The sequence below is a fragment of the Ornithorhynchus anatinus genome, chromosome 17 (assembly GCF_004115215.2).
Source record: "Ornithorhynchus anatinus isolate Pmale09 chromosome 17, mOrnAna1.pri.v4, whole genome shotgun sequence".
NCBI lineage: Eukaryota > Metazoa > Chordata > Mammalia > Monotremata > Ornithorhynchidae > Ornithorhynchus > Ornithorhynchus anatinus.
Genome location: NC_041744.1, coordinates 16,276,798 through 16,297,866, shown reverse-complemented (window position 1 = coordinate 16,297,866; position 21,069 = coordinate 16,276,798). Strand labels below are relative to the sequence as shown.

The window sequence follows — 21,069 nt, the reverse complement described above, 5'->3', positions numbered from 1 at the left end:
TGAGGAGGGAGGGCGTTCCAGGACCGCGGGAGGACGTGACCCAGGGGTCGACGGCGGGATAGGCGAGACCGAGGGATGGCGAGGAGGTGGGCGGCAGAGGAGCGGAGCGTGCGGGGTGGGCGGTAGAAAGAGAGAAGGGAGGAGAGGTAGGAAGGGGCAAGGTGATGGAGAGCCTTGAAGCCTAGAGTGAGGAGTTTTTGTTTGGAGCGGAGGTCGATAGGCAACCACTGGAGTTGTTTAAGAAGGGGAGTGACATGCCCAGATCGTTTCTGCAGGAAGATGAGCCGGGCAGCAGAGTGAAGAATAGACCGGAGCGGGGCGAGAGAGGAGGAAGGGAGGTCGGAGAAAAGGCTGACACAGTAGTCTAGCCGGGATATAACTAGAGCCCGTAATAGTAAGGTAGCCGTTCGGGTGGAGAGGAAAGGGCGGATCTTGGCGATATTGTAGAGGTGAAACCGGCAGGTCTTGGTAACGGATAGGATGTGTGGGGTGAACGAGAGGGACGAGTCAAGGATGACACCGAGATTGCGGGCCTGCGGGACGGGAAGGATGGTCGTGCCATCCACGGTGATAGAGAAGTCTGGGAGAGGACCGGGTTTGGGAGGGAAGATGAGGAGCTCAGTCTTGCTCATGTTGAGTTTTAGGTGGCGGGCCGACATCCAGGTGGAGACGTCCCAGAGGCAGGAGGAGATGCGAGCCTGAAGGGAGGGGGAGAGGACAGGGGCGGAGATGTAGATCTGCTGAGATCTGCCCGGGTTCTCCAACCATGGAAGAGGCTAATAATAATAATGTTGGTATTTGTTAAGCGCTTACTATGTGCAGAGCACTGTTCTAAACGCTGGGAGGCTATATAACCATTAGAGCCATGAGCTCGGCTCCCTTTCCAAGAGCAGAAGCCAGGGAGAGGAAAGGGGAGAAGGAGATTAGATACCTTTGCCCACAGGTGCCAAGCCCGGGGAGAAGACTCTCTGGGAGATGTTTAGCATGGTGTACCCATCCTCGTCCTGCACGGCCGCCGCTCTGCTCTGTGTCCCACCGAGATCGGAGCGGGTCGGAGAATTCTGCATCATTGTACTCTGTTAGAAAAAGAGAAGAGGCAAGGTCAACTAGCTGTGGTACATGAGAAGACTCTTGCATCATGATGCACTTCAACCAGGACAGACCATTGGTTAGGAAGGAGTAATAAGATCGAATTGAGACATTTCACCATTCTCTCACTTCTTCAAAATATCTGGGTTTTATGACCTTCGGGGGAAGGGGTCTGCAGCCGATAGGTCCCGAAAGGCAAAGCGTGGCTGTAAGTCTTGACTGATGAAGTGGGATCGTTGGGATGATTTGACAAGGGAAGAAGACAAAGGGATTGGGGAAGGCTTCTTGGAAGAGGACGTGGAAATTCAGAAGGGTTTTGAAGCTCGGGAGAGCCGTGGCCTGGCGTATTGAAAGGCAAAGGAGTTGAAGGGCAAAGATTAGCAGGAGTGACTCCAGGAGCCATTTCCTAAGAGGCTTTTCTTTGTCAGCATGACCAACAAGGTCAAAGGAAGAATTGGAGGAAAAACTGAATTATCTTGCTGAGAAGTTTGAGGAGGGCCTGAATTACTAAGGAGAAACTGATTTGTTTTGCAGAGGAGCTTGAGGAGTTCATTCATTCAGTAGTATTCACTGAGTGCTTACTATGTGCAGAGCACTGTACTAAGCACTTGGAATGGACAATTTGGCAACAGATAGAGACAATCCCCGCCCAGTGATGGGCTCACAGTCTAAACAGGGGAGACGGACAGCAAAGCAAAAGAGAACAAAACGAAAACAAGACATCATCATCAAGATAAATAGGATCAAGGAGCTATACAGTTCATTAACAAAATAAATAAGGTAATAAATAATAGATACAAATGAGCACAGTGCTGAGGGGAGGGGAAGGGGGAAGAGCAGAGGGTGGGGGGGGAGCAGAGGGAAAGGGGGGCCCAGTCTGGGAATGCCTCCTGGAGGAGGTGAGCTCTCGGTAGGGCTCTGAAGAGGGGAAGAGAGGTAGTGACTGGACCGTGGCATCCTTCGATACTTTATGAGTCTCCTTCATTTTCTTTCTGGTCCCTACACTATCAATTCTGTGCACCTCTGTCCTTCCATAATATCTGTTCTCTCCACTTGGGTGTCAGGGTATCCAAAAGTTATCATCTTAGACCCCAGAGGTGGCTACGCTCTCAGGAAAGGGGAATACTGCGACCAGTGGAAAACGCTAAGAAGTGGCCAGTTGACCTAGAGGATGTCTTAGAGAGCTGAGTTCACAAATCTGATTGCCTTGCTTGTTTTTGGTCAGTTCTCGGCAGAGTTTGGTGGCCATTTCCTGCAGGGCATCTGTTAGATTGGACTGGATCATTTCTTTCTCCTTGGAGATATTGGCAATGGTTTCCGGCTGAAGTGACAGATTTTTCTCCCGTCCATTCAACTGCTCTGTATTTGTTTTCTTTATCTGAAAAACTCGAGTCTGCAGAAGTGGCCGAGTCGACGCAGCACCCCTGACGGCCGTGGTGAGGCCACGGTGGAAGCCACAGGCTACTGAGTGGAAATCAGTGGCCCTCGGTTTCTTGGTGGAGCTTTGGATGAGGCAGGCCTCCAGAAGCCCAGTCTCCTGGCTCCCAGACAGAACTCTGAATTCTACGGTCACTCACTCCCCACCTTTCTCCACAAATGCTCACAGCCTCTGGGTCCGAAAGCAGCTGACATCCAGATACGGGGTCCCCGTTCTGAGCAACACAGGTCTTCTGGACCGTTCTTACGTCCTTATTTTTAACCATTCAATATCCCAGGGGCTGAGCCCTACTGGAGGGGTTAAGGGAAAGGGAGAGAAAGAGTTCAAGAGTTAATGATTCCCTGATTCCTCCTCATACATTCCAGCAACTATTTCAACGGGGCTCCTTCCCTCCTCTTGGGTAGTTTCTCTCTTCTTCTCAAGCCTCAAGGCCTCATAATTAATGCCAGACTTTAAGGAATCGGCTTGGTAATAAACCTAGTCTTATGTTTGAAGTCTCCAAGAAGTTCTGATTGGGTTAGGACGCCTACTTAACTCCCAAAGACCCGGGTCGAGCAGTTCTGGTTCTGCTTCCCTGGGCAAGATAGGATCCACATCCACCTAGTGTCTGTAACCTTGGTTAATAGATGTTATATCCTCTTATCTCTAAGGGTGACATGGCTGGGTCAGCAGTGTATATGGTCAGAGACTGGTCGAGGCTGACGTTTCTCTGAACAGTGGATGGTAGGAGAAACACTGCTAATGCCCAATACCTCTTAATGGGAACCAGCGCGGAGGTCCCTATGTGCTACCTGTGCCCACTCCCTACCCCGGGCACTTGGCCCAAGACACTTCTGACTCCCTAATGACCCGGACTTCCCCAGATGGGGACCCCTCAGTGTCCTCCCTGAATCATCATCACCAACATCACCATCATCATCCCTCCTCCCCCACTCCAACTCCCTCTTCCAAAGTATCTCCAGAGCTCTGGCAGTTCCCATTGCAGCAGAAGATTGCCCCTTTTGTCCTTCCAGAAACCTGCTCAACTCCTCACTGCCATCTTTGGCCTCTATCTCTTCTGTCCATTCTACTATCCACTGACTTGTATTTTCCTCCAAATTCCCTCTCCCTGCCAAGAACCAGGCTGCCCCTGACTATTTCTGCTCAATACAGGAGATACTCAGTCTCTGTCTGGTCCTCCTTGCAGGGGACACATTCACAGGTAGGAGGTTTTTTATCCCCAGGGCTGCAGGGAACCTTGGGTTCGTCTGAGATGGGCCAGAGCTGTGGGGAGTCTCTCTCTCTTTCTCTTTCTCTCTCTTCCTCTTTCTTCCCAAGCTGAAGAAGAGTGAATGGGGTCCAAGCCCATTGCCTTCCTGGACACTTCTTATTTTTGCAGGACGGAGCAGGAGGTCTGCACTGGGTGTCTCCTCTCCTCAGTCATGGTGGGGGCATCCAGCTCTCCTCTGTGCTCTGTTCCCAGGGCATGAGAGAGGAGAAAAGTTATGAATAGGGAGACAGGCACTTCCCTCCCCCAACATAAACACACACATGTCCTCACGCACGCTTCCTTACTGTCAGTCTTCACCAGCCTGGAGTTTTAAGCAGCACAGACCTTCCTCATCTCCTCCCAGATTCATTTATCCATCAGTAAACTATAGCAGCTGTCCACATGCCAGTGCCACTTCTCTGGGCATGGCTTGCGGGAAACAGGATTGCTGAGCCTGTCAGGAGTTGGGAACTAGATCTCAATTCCAGTGGTTGCCTATCAACCTCCACTCCAAACAAAAACTCCTCACTCTAGGCTTCAAGGCTCTACATCACCTTGCCCCTTCCTACCTCTCCTCCCTTCTCTCTTTCTACCGCCCACCCTACACGCTCTGCTCCTCTGCCACCCACCTCTTCACCGTCCCTCAGTCTCGCCTATCCCACCGTCGACCCCTGGGCCACGTCTTCCCGCGGTCCTGGAACGCCCTCCCTCCTCACCTCCGCCAAACTGATTCTCTTCCCCTCTTCAAAACCCTACTTAAAACTCACCTCCTCCAAGAGACCTTCCCAGACTGAGCTCCTCTTCTCCCTCTACTCCCTCTACCACCTCCCCTTCACCTCTCCGCAGCTTAACCCTCTTTTCCCCCCATTTCCCTCCGCTCCTCCCCCTCTCCCTTCCCATCCCCTCAGCACTGTACTCGTCTGCTCAACTGTATATATTTCCATTACCCTATTTATTTTGTTAATGAAATGTACATCGCCTTGATTCTATTTAGTTGCCATTGTTTTTACGAGATGTTCTTCCCCTTGACTTTATTTATTGCCATTGTTCTTGTCTGTCTGTCTCCCCCGATTAGACTGTAAGCCCGTCAAATGGCAGGGACTGTCTCTATCTATGGGCGACTTGTTCATTCCAAGCACTTAGTACAGTGCACTGCACATAGTAAGAGCTCAACAAATACTATTGAATGAATGAATGAATGAATTCAGAGTGGGGGCTGAACAAGGGTGGAGTCCCCCTAACTTTCCTTGCTGACCTCCACTGTCCCTCATACTCTTGTTGGGGACCCCAGGGGGCCTCGCTGCCTCTGTTTCCTCATCCTTCTCTCCCTCCAGTCCTTCATAGGTCCTGAGACATTTCACACAGTTGCATGTCATCCTCCATCTCATGGCAAACCACACACTCACTCGCTATCAATCAATCAACCAATCAATCAACCTATCGTCTCACAGAAAAAAAAAACTGCGATATTTATTGAGTGCTTACTTTGTGCCACTCTGGGCACAAACCCTGGGAAAGATGTGATGTATGCAGAATGAACAGAGTTGACGTCTCACAGGGAGTTCCCTGTTGAAAGGGTATGTGCCTTCCTCATTCTCTCTTTCCCCTCTCTGCCCCTTGCCCCTCTCATTGTCCTGGGGAACAAGATCAAAACTAACCCACAGCAGGTCGATAAAATTTCCCTGGAGTCTTCTGCAACAACCATGTCTCCCTGGGAATGTGCAGTTTAGATTCCTCAGAGGGAGCAGGGGAGGGAGGAGACATAAGGGCCTTTTCTGGCCTGCTGACTGGGGCTGTGGCTTTTGCCCCTGATACCCTGCAGTGGCAGTGAGCCCTGGGGAAGCTCCACACTCCCCCAGACCATGGGACAAAGCAGGGATCCGAGCCTGCCCCTCCACTCGGCCCTGCACTGGGACAACCCCGGATGGATTGTGGAGCGGGGCCTGGGAGACAGAGTGGACGGTGCACTGCCCTCTGAGTCTCCCATCAACACAAGCCTCTGAGGAGCTGTTTCTGGATGAAGTTAGAGGCCTGGAACCTAGCATCCTAATGTGATGGAAGGCAGGAATAGATTAGGAGAAAGTAACACGGAGAATTTCAGTGACTTAGTCAACGTAAAAGAACAGGCAAGTGTTGGTGTCAGAATTAAAACACGGGTTTACTGAGTCCCAGTCCTGTGTTCTATCCATTAACTTGCAGGGGAATAGAGAGGGAGGGATCTAGGAAAATCCTCGGTTATGGGCTGTGGCGGCAGATAACATTTTCCCAGGCTACACTCAGTGCCAGGAATTCCTTCCTCCAGCTCCCAAGCTCCACCTCCGCCACCAGTGACAGATCCACTGAAACCACTCCTCCCCATCATTCCACCCCACCCTCCCAGTCCCTGCTAGTGACTGTCTGATCTCCACCAGCCTCCGCCTATGGACCGTTTCCACATTATCCTCCTCCTCCCCCGACAAACAGCACAGTCACCAGCTCCTAAACACAACAGATATTTTTATTCACACTGAGTGGGGTCCCCCGATGTGGGAGTCATTTCCTTAGCATGCGGGATTATCTTTGTTGACCTATGACTTACACTAGACTTTGAGGACGTGTTCTTTCTGTGCTTCTGATGTGCCTCACTCTGGGACAGCAGCAAGGTCGTTGAGCTGGGCAGTGACCACCAGGACTAGGCAGATAATGGACAATACGATGCGACGCCAGGTTCAGATTCTGGCCCCATTCGGGCCCTCTGTGACTGGTCAGTGGAATCTCAGTGTCTGCCTAGTGTCGAGCTCACTGATTGCCATTCTAGTCCACCCCAGGTCAACATTATTCTGTTTAACTAGGGCCTGAGGAATGGGATTTCTTCTTCTTTAATTCATGAAGAGTGTGAGGGTTTGTGTGTGATTTTATGTGTGTGTGTGTGTGTTAGGTAGTGGGAGTGGGTTTTGGTGTCGGTGACATACAGATCACTTTTTGTGGGATTCCTTCCAGCTGGAGCACCACACTCCGGTTGGCCAGTACTTTATCAAACCCTTTGCTGGGGAGCCCTTGGGGTCCCTCCAGTGATCTCTACTGGTGCCCAGGGGTGTCTGTCCCCACCCAACATCCTTTAAATCCGATCCCTCTAATAGTTGGGGAAGTAATTTGGATTCCACTTCTAGTCCTGCTCCCAGAAGGTTGAGCTGCTGAATTTGGGGCCGGAAGACAAATGCCGAGTCTCCTCTCTTGCAAGTCCAGTCCATCCAAAGAAACAGGTTCCTCTAGGATTAAACGACTTTGGAATTCTAGTTATAAACCAACTACCAGACCTTGCTAGTTAGAGAGATTTCAACATGAGCAGAAACTGCATACTGGAACTATAAATCAGATTTTGGGAAAACCATAGTATCCATCATCTTGCCGTCATTCGTTTTCTAAGCCTTTGGCTTTCCTATCCCCAGAAGCCCTGCTCCACCTCCTATAGCAGATGTTCTGCGGTCCCACCATCCACCGTCCTTCCTGGGTAGTTCAGCCTGTGGAAACTGCACCTTCCCAGAGGAACAGCACTTTCGACAGTTCTTTGTTTTCTGAGAGCATCTGAATATTACTTTGTAATGGTTTGAATGCCTTTCCAAGCTCTTCCCTCCTTGCCTAAGTTCTTACTGTAATGGACTGTGCTGCAAATGATGTCAACAGGAGAGTGTTTGACACCCTGTAGAAAATAGCCTTCTTACGGGGCAGGATCCTAAGTGAACTAGTGACTTTAGGAGAAAGTGTCTTAGGGAGGTGGGAGGCCTGGAGCATCAGAATATTTGTGATTATGGGTGTTTTTTGGTATTTGTATGTGTATGTGCGTTCGGGTGTGGAAGACTGGAGGTGGACACATCCCTTTACAGTGCTTTGCATACAGTAAATGCTCAATAAATACTATTGGATGAATAGTGAGCAGGAAGGCTGGAAGGTGAGACCTGGAATGGGGAGAATGGAGGGGCTATGGGGAGCAGCAGGGAATGGGAAACAGCAGGGAACCTCTAATCAGAGGGGTCTCAGACCTGACCGGTGGGTACAGCAGTGACAGTTTGACCTGGAAAAGAACAGAGCCATCAAGGCCCTCAGCTCTTCCATAACTGCCCTGTGTCTCGGCCTTCAGACGCCCACGGAGATCTTGCAGGCCTTCATTGTTCTCCAGCTCAGTCTGCTGTAAATTTCTTCACAAGACCAGCTGGCTTCTCACAGATGTAGTAACGGTTATTTGTGCACAGACTACTGTGGAAGACATTGTCACAGGTGGTAGCACACATCTTTCCAACTGTCGTATCCTTAGAGGAAAATGAAATCCTGAAAGAGAAAATTCATCACTTACATCAGTGAGTGAGTTTTTCATCCCCAGACACTGACCCCAGTGCCTAGGATGGTGAAGATTTGCTCCATCTCCTCTGATAGCCTCACCCACATCTCTTCCTACCTGGGCCTCCCTCTGTAGCCTGTTCCTCTGAACCCCCACCTTCCCCATTCTCCCTCTTGGCCCACCCTCTCCCAGACCCCCATCCTCACCCAGCTACTTGGTTCCTCAGCCTGTCTCTCCCCCCCCTCCCCGGGTGGGTTGGGCTGGGGGAATAGGAGGGGGATCCACCTGATCCTCCCCCTTCCATCTCCCTCCCCTGAACTGGAATACAAGTTCACTACTGGCCATCCCAGGATCTAATCGTTTCTGCCACAGTCTATCAGCTGAGGGGCCCCAGGACCAGCCCCTTCCCTGATGCTAATTTGCAACTGATCTTCTACTCTCCCATCCCAATTACTCTCCCCTCAGGAATCTCACTTTGTCTTCTACAGTAAGCATCTGGGAGAGTGCAAGGCACTTGTTAGTAAACTTGAGAATTATGTCCCCATTTTATCCCTGGGAGGAAGGAAGGAGCAGGTTTCACTTTACCATTCTCCAATTTGGGACACTGAGACCCAGAGAGGTTAAAAGATTCGTCAAAGACACCCAGCAAGTGAGTGACAGAGTTGGGAGTGAAATCATTACTCAATAATGATTTGCTGGCCATCACAGTCATCAATCAATCAATCAATGGTATTTCTTGAGCACTTTACACAGAGCACTGTACTAAGTGCTTGGCTGGGCTCAGTGCAATAGGCTTGGTAGGCGTGGTCTCTGCCTGCAAAAACCTCACAGTGCAGAGGGGGAGACAGACATTGAAATAAATTTCAGATATGGAAAATTTCTGGGTGTAAAGACCTATATGTAAATGCTCTTGTACTGGATTTGGGTTGATTATCAAATGGATACGGATGAAAGTGCATCGATGATGGAGAACAGAGAGAAAGAGAGAGAGAGAGTAGGGGAATTGAGAGCTTAGTCAGAGAAGGCCTCTTGGGGGGATGTGATTTAGGTCGGCTTTTGAAGATGGGAAGAGTGGTATTCTTTAAGGTGTGAAGGAGGAGGGAGCACCAGGCCTGAGGGAAGATGTGGGCAGAGAGATAGATAAGATCTGAGAAGCAGCGTGGCTCAGTGGAAAGAGCCCGGGCTTGAGAGTCAGAGGTCATGGGTTCTAATCCCGGCTCCACCACTTGTCAGCTGTGTGACTGTGGGCAAGTCACTTCACTTCTCTGTGCCTCAGTTACCTCATCTGTAAAATGGGGATTATCTGTGAGCCTCACGTGGGACAAACTGATTACCCTGTATCTGCCCCAGCGCTTAGAACAGTGCTCTGCACATAGTAAGCGCTTAAATACCAACATTATTATTATAAGATCAAGGTACAGTCAAGTAAGTGGGCATTCCAGTAGTGAATTCTAATTGATCTTTCCCATCCCAAATAGTCTCCCCTCAGGAATCTCATTTTGCTTACTGAAGTAAGCATCTAGGAGACTGCAAATAAGAAACCTTCAAATTTTGTCCCCATTTAATCTCTGGGAGAAAGGAAGGGGCAGGTTTCATTCTACTATTCTGTAATTTGGGACACTGAGGTCCAGACAGGTTAAAAGACTTGTCAAAGTCACATAGCAAGTGAGTGACAGTCGGGAGTGAAATCATAGTCCATTTTACCACTGGACTATGCTGGCCTAAGTTCATCAATCAAACAATCAGTCCATCAGTGGTATTTATTGAGCACTTATGGTATGAAGAGCAATATACCAAGTACTTGGGTGAGTTCAGTACAACAGTCTTGGGAGACGTGGTCTCTGCCTGTAAGAAATTTACAGTGTGGTGAGGGAGACTGACATCGATATAAACTTCAAATATGGAAAAGGTCAGGGTATTAAGATCTGTGTGTAAAACCTCATGCTGGATTTGGGTTGAATATGAGAAGCAGTATGGCTTAGTGGAAGGAGCAGGGGCTTGGGAGTCAGAGATCATGGGTTCTAATCCTTGATCCGCCACTCGTCAGCTGTGTGACTCTTCACTTCTCTGGGCCTCAGTTACCTCATCTGGAAAATGGGGATTAAGACTGTGAGCCCCACATGGGACAACCTGATAACCTTGTATCTATCACAGTGCTTAGAACAGTGCTTGGCACATAGTAAGCACTTAAATACCATTATTAGTGTTATTACTACATCCAGTGGATACAGATCCACATGCACTGGCGATGGAGAATGGAGAGAGAGAAAGTAGGGGAAGTGAGAGCTTAGCCAGAGATGGCCTCTTGGAGGAGATGTGATTTAGGATGGCTTTGAAGATGGCTTTGAGTGGTATTCTGAAGGTATGAAGGGTTAGGCTTAGGTAAGGTATGAAGGAGGAAGAGTCCTAGGCCAGAGGGAAGATTTGGGCAAAGAGTTGATGGCAAGATAGATGAGATCAAAGTAAAGTGGGCAGTAGAGTAGTGAAGCATGTGGGCTGCACTGTAGTAGGCAGGGAGTGAGGTAAGGTAGGAAGGAGAGAGCTGATGGAGTGCATCCGAGCTGAGGGTACGAAGCTTGTCTTTGATGTGGATGTGGATTCATTCATTCATTCAATAGTATTTATTGAGCGCTTACTATGTGCAGAGCACTGTACTAAGCGCTTGGGATGAACAAGTCGGCAACAGATAGAGACAGTCCCTGCCGTTTGACGGGCTTACAGTCTAATCGGGGGAGACGGACAGACAAGAACAATGGCACTAAACAGCGTCAAGGGGAAGAACATCTCATAAAAACAATGGCAACTAAATAGAATCAAGGCGATGTACAATTCATTAACAAAATAAATAGGGTAACGAAAATATATACAGTTGAGCGGACGAGTACAGTGCTGTGGGGATGGGAAGGGAGAGGTGGAGGAGCAGAGGGAAAAGGGGAAAATGAGGCTTTAGCTGCGGAGAGGTAAAGGGGGGATGGCAGAGGGAGTAGAGGGGGAAGAGGAGCTCAGTCTGGGAACGCCTCTTGGAGGAGGTGATTTTTAAGTAAGGTTTTGAAGAGGGAAAGAGAATCAGTTTGGCGGAGGTGAGGAGGGAGGGCGTTCCAGGACCGCGGGAGAACGTGACCCAGGGGTCGACGGCGGGATAGGCGAGACCGAGGGACGGCGAGGAGGTGGGCGGCAGAGGAGCGGAGCGTGCGGGGTGGGCGGTAGAAAGAGAGAAGGGAGGAGAGGTAGGAAGGGGCAAGGTGATGGAGAGCCTTGAAGCCTAGAGTGAGGAGTTTTTGTTTGGAGCGGAGGTCGATAGGCAACCACTGGAGTTGTTTAAGAAGGGGAGTGACATGCCCAGATCGTTTCTGCAGGAAGATGAGCCGGGCAGCGGAGTGAAGAATAGACCGGAGCGGGGCGAGAAAGGAGGAAGGGAGGTCAGAGAGAAGGCTGACACAGTAGTCTAGCCGGGATATAACGAGAATTGTGGATAAACGAGTGGATTAACAACTATTGGAAGGTTTTGTAACGTGGGAAGTCACATGGAGTATGATTTTTGGGGAAAAATCATCCAGGCAGCAGGGTGAAATAGGGACTGGTGAGGGGAGATTCAGGAGGCAGGAAGTCAGCGAGGAGACTGACACAGTAGACAAGGTGGAAAATGATGCTAACATCAGTGGGTGGATGATTCAGATTCTCTAAGGGATGGGAAAAGTTGATAAACCTCAGGACAGCTCTGCTTGAAGCTCCGCCCCAGGTGCCGGGCACACAGCTTGCCTCCCTTGGTCTCATGAGATCCTGAGAAATTCCAGGTGCTCCACAGGGCAGAATTCAGCTTAACCTCCCAACATGTCTCCAGAGTCACATACTCACAGGTCAGGAGAGAGAGCTGAGCCGTCTTCCCACTTCCACTGGCTGCTGGAGGAGTTTCGGGATAAACCCACCCAGATGTATTGATTATATTGCAAGGATATGAAGCTCTGCAGGGAAAAGACACTGTGGGTTATATCTGTCAGCAGAACCAATGTCTCAGCAGGGAGTCTAAAACGGGGGCTGCCCTGACTCGCGACCTCTGGACAGAGCAGCATTGGAAGTCCCAAGAAGGGACCAATTTCACGGTGGGCCTGCCTGAAGCCAGGGATATGAGCGTGAGCTGGGGCTGAGGCATTTTGGGTGAGGCCCACTGGGGGTCTCGGAGCAGTTTGGGTCCCAGGAGGGAACTGTGAATTGCTTCCCTGCCTCACACCCCTTACCCAGGCCCCATCCCAACTCCTACCCGCTCCCGTTCTCTTATTGCCGAGGGTGACGTGGCTGGGTCAGTGGGGTGGATGCCACAGACTGACCGAAGCTGAGATTTTTCTGACCAGTGGCGATGCTGGGTGGTAGGAGAAACATTGCTGCTGCCTGAGTAAGAGCAGGAAGGGGGACAGTGTGGGAGCTTGTGGTGGGCAGGGAATGTGTCTCTTTGTTGGTATACTGTACTCTCCCATGCATGTAGTACTTAGCTCTGCACCCAGTAAGCGCTCAATAAATACAATTGAATGAATGAAGGAATGAAGGACTGACTACCCTCACACATTAATCCTACTCCCTCTTATGTAGACTGTGAGCCCCATGAGGGTCCAACCTGATTAACTTGTATCTACCCCAGTGCTTAGAACAGTGCTTGGCACATAGTAAGCGCTTAACAAGTACTTAAGCTCAACATGCAGAGAAGCAGCACGCATAGTGGCTAGAGCGCCGACCCGCAAGTCAGAAGGTCACGGGTTCTAATCCCTGCTCTGGCACTTGTCTGCGCTGTGACCTCGGGTAAGACATTTCACTTCTCTGGGCCTCAGTCCCCTCATCTGGAAAACGGAGATTGAGACCGGGAGCCCCATGTGGGACGGGGACTGTGCCCAACCTGATCGGCTTGTATCCACCGCAGCGCTTAGCACAGTGCCTGACTCATAGTAAGCGCTTACAAACGCCATTATTATTAGTACCCCTAAATGGGAGCCAGAGCTGAGATCTCTGTGTGCCACCCGTGCCCCTCCCTGTGCTGGACACCGGGACCAAGAACGTTCTGACCACTTATTATTCCTGGATTTCCCAAGCGGGAACCCGTCAGTGCCCTCTCCGAATGTTCATCATCGTTGTCATCACCATCGTCATTATTACCATCATCATTCCCGTACCCTCTCCAAGCCCCCATTCCCCAAGCACCTCCTGAGCTCAGGGCGGTTTTCTTTACAGCAGAAGAGTCTTCTCCCTGCCCTTCCAGAAACCTGTCCGGCCCCTAACTGGTATTAGCGTCCTCCTCCTCTTCTGGCCATTGTGCTGTCCACTGGTTGGCGTTCTCCTCCCAAGTCCCTCTCCTTGACAAAAACCCCACCTGGCTCTGAACCTTTCTTCTCAGTCGGTAGAGGCACTCTCAATCTCTGTCTGTTCCCCTTTGCGGAAGGCATGTTCACAGGAAGGAAGTGTCTAATCCCCAGTACTGTAGGGGGCAGTGGGATCCTCTGGCATGGGCCAGAGTTGATGGGAGTTTCTCTCTCTCTACAATATATATATACTATATATATGTATATATATAGTATATATATATACATATATATATTATTTATTTATTGAGCACTTACTGTTTGGAGAGCACTATCCTCAGCACTTGGGAAGGTAAAATGCAATATCCCTGCCCACAACGAGCTTATGGTCATGCTCTCTCGCTTTCTCCCTCTCTCTCTCTCCTCCAGTCAAAGAGGAGTGAACAGGCTCTGGGCCCATCACCTCCAGAGCACTTGCTATTACTGAAGGAGGGAGCAGGAGGCCGGCATTGGGTGTCTTTCTACCTCATTCAGGGCACAGGCATCTGGCACTGCTCCGTGGTCCATCCCCAAGGCACAAGAGAGGCAAAACAGCTATGGACAGGGAGACAGACACCTCCCTGCCACCCCAACAGTACACATACACACACACACACACATATGAAACATGTTCTCACCCACTCTTCCTTGCTGTCAATCTTCACCAGGCTGGAGTTTCGATTATTACAAGCCTTACTGCTATCTTCCCAGGTTTGTTGTTTTCTCTCTAAGCTATAGCAGCTGTTCTCATGCCAATCCCAATCCTTCGGACATGGTTTGCAGGCGTGATCTGAAACAAGATCGACAGGTCTGTCTGGAGCTGGTGATCAAGGTCACAGCTCGGTATGGGGCCCGAACAAGTTTGGAGACCCCATAACGCTCCTCTTTGACCTCTACTATCCGTCACACCCATTTTGGGGAACACAGAGTGCCTCGTTGCTTCTGTTTCCTCATTCTTCCCTCTCTTCAGTTCTTCCTACGTCCTGAGCCAATTCACAGAGATGCATGTTGTCCTCCATCTCATAGCACACTGCATACTCTCTTGCAGTCAGTCAGTCAGTCAATCATCTCAAAGAAACAAAGCATAGCGATATGTGTCAAGTGCTCACTTTATGCCACACACTGTATTAAGCCCCAGGGAAGATATGATATATGCCAATTGAACATGGTCCCTGCCTCTCAGAGAGCTCCCGGTCTAAAAGGCATCTGTTGTCCTGGTTCTTACTCTTCCCTCCCTGCCCAATGCTCCATCTAATGTCCAGGGAGGCAAGCCCAGAGAAAACCCACAGCGGCTCGATATAAACTCCCTGGGAGACTTCTGCAATGAGCTCATCCCCGTGTCCCTAGGAATGTGCAGTTCAGTTTTCTCAAAAGGTGCGGGGAGGCGGAGGAGACGCCGGGGCCCTTTCCGGCATGTCATTTTCCCCTGATATCCTGCAGTGGGGGCAAGCCCTGGGGCAGCTACAGACCACTGGACACTGCGGACAGAACAAGGGACCAGACCCGCCTAGCCTCTCTTACCTTTTTCTGGGTGTGTGGGTGTGGTATTCGTTAAGCACTTACTCTGTGCGAGGCACTGTTTTAAGCTCCGGCCGCCATACAAGATCATTAGGGTGGACATCCCCTGCCCCACATAGGGCTCACGATCTTCATCCCTCTTTTACAGATGGAGGTTACAGAGGCTGAGAGAAGTTAAGTGACTTGCTCAAGGTCACACGGAAGACAAGTGGGGGGAGAGGGATTAGAACTCAGTTCCTTCTAACTCCCAGGCCCACCCTCTAACCACTAGAGCACAGTGCTTCTCAGGCACCGTGACAACTCTGCGGGGGCTGTGGAGCAGGACTTGGGAGGTACATAGGAAAGTCCTCCATCATATAAGTCTCTCCTAATATCAATAACGATAACTGCGGTATTTCTTAAATGCTTATTATGTGTCGGGTACTGTTCTAAGCCCTGGAGTAGATACTCGGTCCATGACCCACATAGGGCTCACAGTCTTAACCCCCATTTTGCAGATGAGGAACTGAGGCACTGAGAAGTGAAGTGACTTGCCCATGGACATACAGCAGACCAGTGGTGGAGCAGGAATTGGAACCCAGGCATTCTGATTCCCCATCACATGATTTTTCCACTTGGCCATGCTGCTCCTCAACCCAAGCCTATGCGGAACTGTTTCCTGATGTAATTAGAGGCTAAACTGTAGCATTCTTCAATACTTTATCAGTCTCCTTCATTTCCTTCCTGGTCCTCGCAGTTTCAATTCAGTGCATCTGTCTCCTTCCCTACCCTCTGTAATCTCCAACTGGTTGTCAGGTGATCTAGAAACTATCATGTTCCACCCTAGAGGTGGCTGCATGCTCAGTGAAGAGGAAAAATCTTTGACCAATAGACAACCCAACGAGGTGAAAATTGACAAAGAGGATGTCTTAGCAGACAGTTGAACTCACAAATCTGACTATCCGGCTTGCTGCTGCTCAGTTCTCTGCAGAGTTTGGTGGCCATTTCCTGCAGGGCATCTGTTAGATTGGACTGGATCATTTCTTTCTCCTTGGAGATATTGGCAATGGTTTCCAGCTGAAGTGAAAGATTTTTCTCCAGTCCATTCAACTGCTCTGTATTTGTTTTCCTGGCCTGAAAAACTTAAGTCCACAGAAGAGGCCGTGTCACAGCAGCGTCACCTAGCGGCCACATGGAGGGCACAGTGGAAGCCACAGGCCACAGAGTGGAAATTAGTGGCCCATGGCTTCTAGGTGAGGCTTTAGACGAGGTAAGACTCTTGAGACCCGATCTCCTGGCTCGCAGACAGAACTCTGAATTCTACAGTCTCCACACCACTCACTCCCCATCCTTCTCTACAAATGCTCACAACCTCTGGGTCCAACAGAGCTGACCTGTTCTGAGCAACACAGATCTGCTAAACAGTTGCTACATCCTTATTTTTGACCAGTTAATTTCAGAGGCCGAACCCTACTCCAGGGGTTAAGGGGAAGGGAGAGAAAGAGCTCGGGAGTTAATAGTTCCCTCACTCCTCACCACACATTCCTGTGATGGTCGCACCCGGGCCCCTTCCCTTCTCTTGTTTACTTTCTCTCTTCTCCTTCTCAAGCCCTTAGGCCTCACAGTTAACTCAGGGCTGGTAACAAGTGGGCTTGGTTAATGAGCCTAGTCTCCTGAAGTTGGAGTCTCCAAGAAATTCTGATTGGGTTTGGATGTCTGCTTTGTTCCCCAGGACCCGGGTTGAGCAGTTCTGGTTCTGCTTCCCTAGGCAAGACAAGATCCACCCCAAGACCAAGTGGATGGTACCAATCCAATGGAAAATGCCATAACATCCAAGAGCTGACCCCTCTAGTTCCTACCTCCAAGCCCATCCAGTGGTACTTACACAAGATCCCCAAGGAGGCCAGCCCAATCAGCAGCAGCAGGCAGAGGGTGAGCAGACCCAGCACAGAGCAGCGCCTTGCAGGAGACGGGGCAGGGTGCTCTGTGGAGAACCAACATGGACAGAGGGTGAATATACACATCCTGGGGCTCCCTCTACAGTGAGAGATAGTTATGGGAATGCAGTGTGTCTGCTAATTCTGCTACTCTGCTACTACATCCCTGCCCACACACTTAGATCCGCTAATGCCAGCTTTCTCCCTCTACCTCCATCTCATCCATCTTGCCACCCACCTCTTGCTCACCCCCTGCTTCTGGCCTGGAACGCCCTCCCTCCTCATATCTGACAGTGACTCTCTCCCATTTCAGAGCCTCACTGAAGACACATCTCCTCCAAGAGGCCTTCCCTGACTAATCCCTCCTTTCCTCTTCTCCTTCTCCCTTATGTGTTGCCCGCACTTGCTCCCCTTACTCATCCCTCCTCCCAGCTCCACAGCGCTTATGTACACATCTCTAATTCATTTATGTAAATTAATGTCTGTCTCCCAATCTACACAGCAAAATCATTATGGGCAGTGCATGCTTATCATTGTATGGTACTCTGGTTTACTTCAGTTCTGTGCACTTAGAAAACACTCAGTAAATGCGATTGAATGAGTGAAGGAATGAGTGGTGTATTATTTTCTCACAAGTGCTTAGTTCCGTTCTCTGTATGTAGTAAGCACTCAGTAAATTCTATTCATTGACTGATTCACGTTTGTATTCTCTCCCTCAACACGGGGAGACAAATTCAACAGGAAAGCTTGCCAGGAAGTGTCCTTCTTTCCCACCTCCCCAGTAATAAGACTGAGTCAACTAAACTGGACCTGTAAACTCACCATGGGCAGGGAATGTGTCTGTTCATGGTTGTATTGTATGCTTTCAAGCACTCAGTACAGGGCTCTGCACACTTTAAGTGCTCAATAAATATGATTGAATGAATGAATGAATGAATGCATGAGGGTGATAATGATGAGACTCCCCCAAAGTTTTGCCTCTCTGTGCTCCTCATCTCTATATTTCCCAGAGAAGACCCCCTCCATCAATACTTACTTTCCTCCCTCATCTTGTTGGGCAGAACGTTCTTCTGTCTCAGATCACTGGGCATCATCCCTTCCTCCCAACAATCGATCAATCGATTGTAGTTATTGAGAGCATCCTGTGTGCGGTGCACTGGACCGAGCACTTGGGAGAGTATAGTATAACAATATAACACACACATTCCCTTTCCACAAAGAGCTTTTGGGCTACAATCAATCAGTCAAGGAAACAGTGCTACTTACTATATGCAGAGCACTCTAGTAAGCACTTGGGTAAGTTCAAGAGAGTTGTTTCCTCCCCTCAGAGAACTCACGATCTACCTGGGGAGATCATCGCTAAAATCACTTACAGGTAAGGACCAGTAACGGAGTTTACAAATCGGTTCATAAACGTTATCCGTCAAAGAACCAATGGTAATTATTGAGCATTTACCGCTAGCGGAATACTGTTTTAAGCGCTTGGGAAAGTACCATAGAAGAGAGTCGGTAAACATGAACCTTGCCCATAAGAAGCCTAGATCCCTCAGTGAAAACAGAAGTTCCCAAAGACTTGGGTAATGCATAAGTCCTGAATTGGTAGTAGGAGGAGGAAGAGGATGGGGAGGTGAAATTGATCAGGGAAGCCTTCTTGGAAGAGATACGATTTCAGAAGGGCTTTTAAGGTGGGGAGAGCAGTAGACTTCCGGATGAGAAGGGGGAAGGATTTCCACACAAGAGGGAAGATGTGAGCAAGAGGTCAGTGGTGAGAAACGTGAGAACAAGTCACACATAGAAATCTTCCTCTTCAATAACAGGAGTTCCCTAACCCTACCACTAGCAACATCTGTGTTATCTCGTTTTAAGTCTTTTGTTTTATTTTGTGTTGTTTACTGTCAGTGTCCAAAAACATTGGAGAGGCTTCCAGTGTTGACATATTGGGAGAGTCGGGTATCAACGAGAAGGGAGAAGAGACAAAGAATTCTCTCCCTTCATACTTTCTTACAGGAAACCAACCTATTCCATCGGGATTCGGCTAATGATCACAGTTATTGCCCATGCCTGAGATTAACAAAGTGAGGAACTTGTGGGCAATGGAGATTGGGAGAGTAAGTGAAGGAGTCCAGAGTCCACTCTCTCACATTTCTTCTTGAAGTTGACGATGTGGAACGCTAATAAAATACCACAGGAATTCAAAAACAACATTCCCGTTCCCAGCTTCAGGATGAAAGTTAACGATCATCCTTGGAACCCGTTCTGGCACATGCCCCCTGTGCGATCATGGACCGGTCCCTTAACTTCTCTGTGTCTCATTTTCCTCATCTGTAAAGTGGTCATTAAGTATCTTTTCTCCCCCTTAGGCTGTGAGCCCACGTGGGACGGGAACTGTGTCTAACCTGATGATCTTGTATTTACCCTAGCACTTAGTTCAGTGCTCGGCACATAGTGAGTTCTTAGCAAGTACCGTTATTATTATCATCATCATCATTATTACTATTGTTATTAGTAATAGTAGGACCAATTTCATTATCCAGTAAGTGCTTAGCAAGTACCATTTTTTATTATTATCATTATTATTTTTACTGTCATTGGTATAAATGTCATTATCCAGGCTAAAACACAAAAACAGACATGATACTTGCAGGACCACATAAACGGAAGTACAGAAAGCAAGACCAAGACTTGCGTCCTATGTGCATAACCTTGCAAAAGCGTGAAACAGATTGGTTTCCCATTAATAAGGGTGTAAGACAAGGATGTATCTTAACACTTTTTCTGTTCATCCTTTACACCAAATACCTAATGAGAGAAGCCAGATTGGATGAAGGAATATAAACAACCTTTGTTATGCTGAGAGTACAACCCTACTAGCAGAAAGTGAAGAAGACTTGAAGGGCTTATTATTAAAAGTTAAGGAACAGAACAAAAAGATGGGCCTATATTGGATTGTCAAGGAAACAATCATGACAACTGGAAGTTCCAACACATTTGTAATGGACAGAGAGGAGACTGAAATAGTTGACAGTTTTTCTCTTCTGGGATCGATAATCGATAATAAAGGAACTAGTAGTCAAGGAATACGCTGGAATTAATGTTAAGAAGACTGGCTATAAAGAACTTGGTATTTGTTAAGCACTTACTATGTGCCAGGCACTGTACTAAGTTCCGTGGTGGATACAAGCAAATCGGGTTTGACGTAGTCCCTGACCCTCAAGATAATAATGATAATAGTGATAATCATTGTCATTATAGTACTTGTTAAGCACTTACTATGTGCCAAGCACTCTCCTAAGCGCCGAGGTAGATACAGGTTAATCGGATTGGTCACTGTCCTTGTCCCACATTGGGCTCACACCCTTAATTCCTATTTTTTACAGATGAGGTAACTGAGACACAGAGAAGTGACTTGCCCAAGGCCACACAGCAGAAAAGTGGTAAAGCTGGGATTAGAATGGATGACCTTCGAATTCCCAGGCCAGTGCTCTAGCCACTACACCATATTGCTTCCCATCACACCAAAGTGGCAAAAAATTCAAAGAGCAGGAAATTTAGGTCATTAAATTGGTGAGAGTGCAAGGAGGCTTTACTCCCAAAGTTATTTTGCTTGAAGGTGAGACTTAAAATCACAGGACCAAATAGAATCTTAGAATGTGTGAAAGAGAGCTAGCTTCTATTCCCTGCTCTGCCGCCTACCTGCTGGAAGACATTGGACCGGACACTCCTCTGTGCCTCAGTTTTCTCATCTGTAAAATGAGGATTCAAAACCTGTTCTCCTTGTTACTTGCACTGGAAGACCCATGAGGGATAGGGACTCTGTCTGACCTTGAACCTTTCTCAGCGGTTAGGACAGTCCAGTGTTTGGTAACTAGTATGGGCTTAACAAATACCACAATCATTAAGGCTGAGAAGATGAGGTTGAAGCCAGGAAAAATGTGTCAACCACTGCGAATGGGGAGAAAAGAGGAAAGAGTAGGGCTGATCATCAACATAATTGGGATCCTACACAACCAAGTGCTATTTGGGTAGATGAAGTGGTTACAGAGAAAAGATTTTTAAGATTTAAAAGAGAGAAAACAAAGAAGGGTCCAGTGGATTAGGAGAGGGGGAGGTTGTAAGTCACCACAGTAATCAGAGGATCAGGGAAGGGTCATAGCCGGAGCACATGAAATCGAGGCAGTTTTTGCAGGAATTGCGATGGAGAGAGCAAGGGCAGAGATTGG

General features: G+C 48.8%; 1 protein-coding gene across 1 annotated transcript; it reads right to left on the bottom strand.

Moving 5' to 3' along the window:
- Positions 1-6,255: 6,255 nt before the first annotated feature.
- Positions 6,256-17,940, bottom strand: LOC100681947 (C-type lectin domain family 12 member B-like). Its single transcript, XM_039914542.1, has 6 exons — positions 17,886-17,940; positions 16,798-16,896; positions 15,863-16,054; positions 14,054-14,205; positions 11,947-12,053; positions 6,256-8,081 (listed from the first exon to the last, which is right to left on the bottom strand). Exons 1-6 carry the CDS (start codon positions 17,938-17,940, stop codon positions 7,934-7,936), a joined length of 753 nt encoding a protein of 250 aa, XP_039770476.1. The 3' UTR covers positions 6,256-7,933.
- Between the last annotated feature and the right edge of the window lie 3,129 nt (positions 17,941-21,069).

Bases quoted from the DNA above. Each gene is read 5' to 3' on its own strand.
- LOC100681947 (XM_039914542.1), bottom strand. From the start codon at position 17,940: ATGCCCAGTGATCTGAGACAGAAGAACGTTCTGCCCAACAAGATGAGG. The intron at 12,054-14,053 runs GTGAGAACATGT...TTTTCCCTGCAG, and splicing joins TTGACAGCAAGGAAGAGTGG to AGCTTCATATCCTTGCAATA. The intron at 8,082-11,946 runs GTGAGTATGTGA...TTTCTCTTTCAG, and splicing joins TCAGCTCTCTCTCCTGACCT to GATTTCATTTTCCTCTAAGG.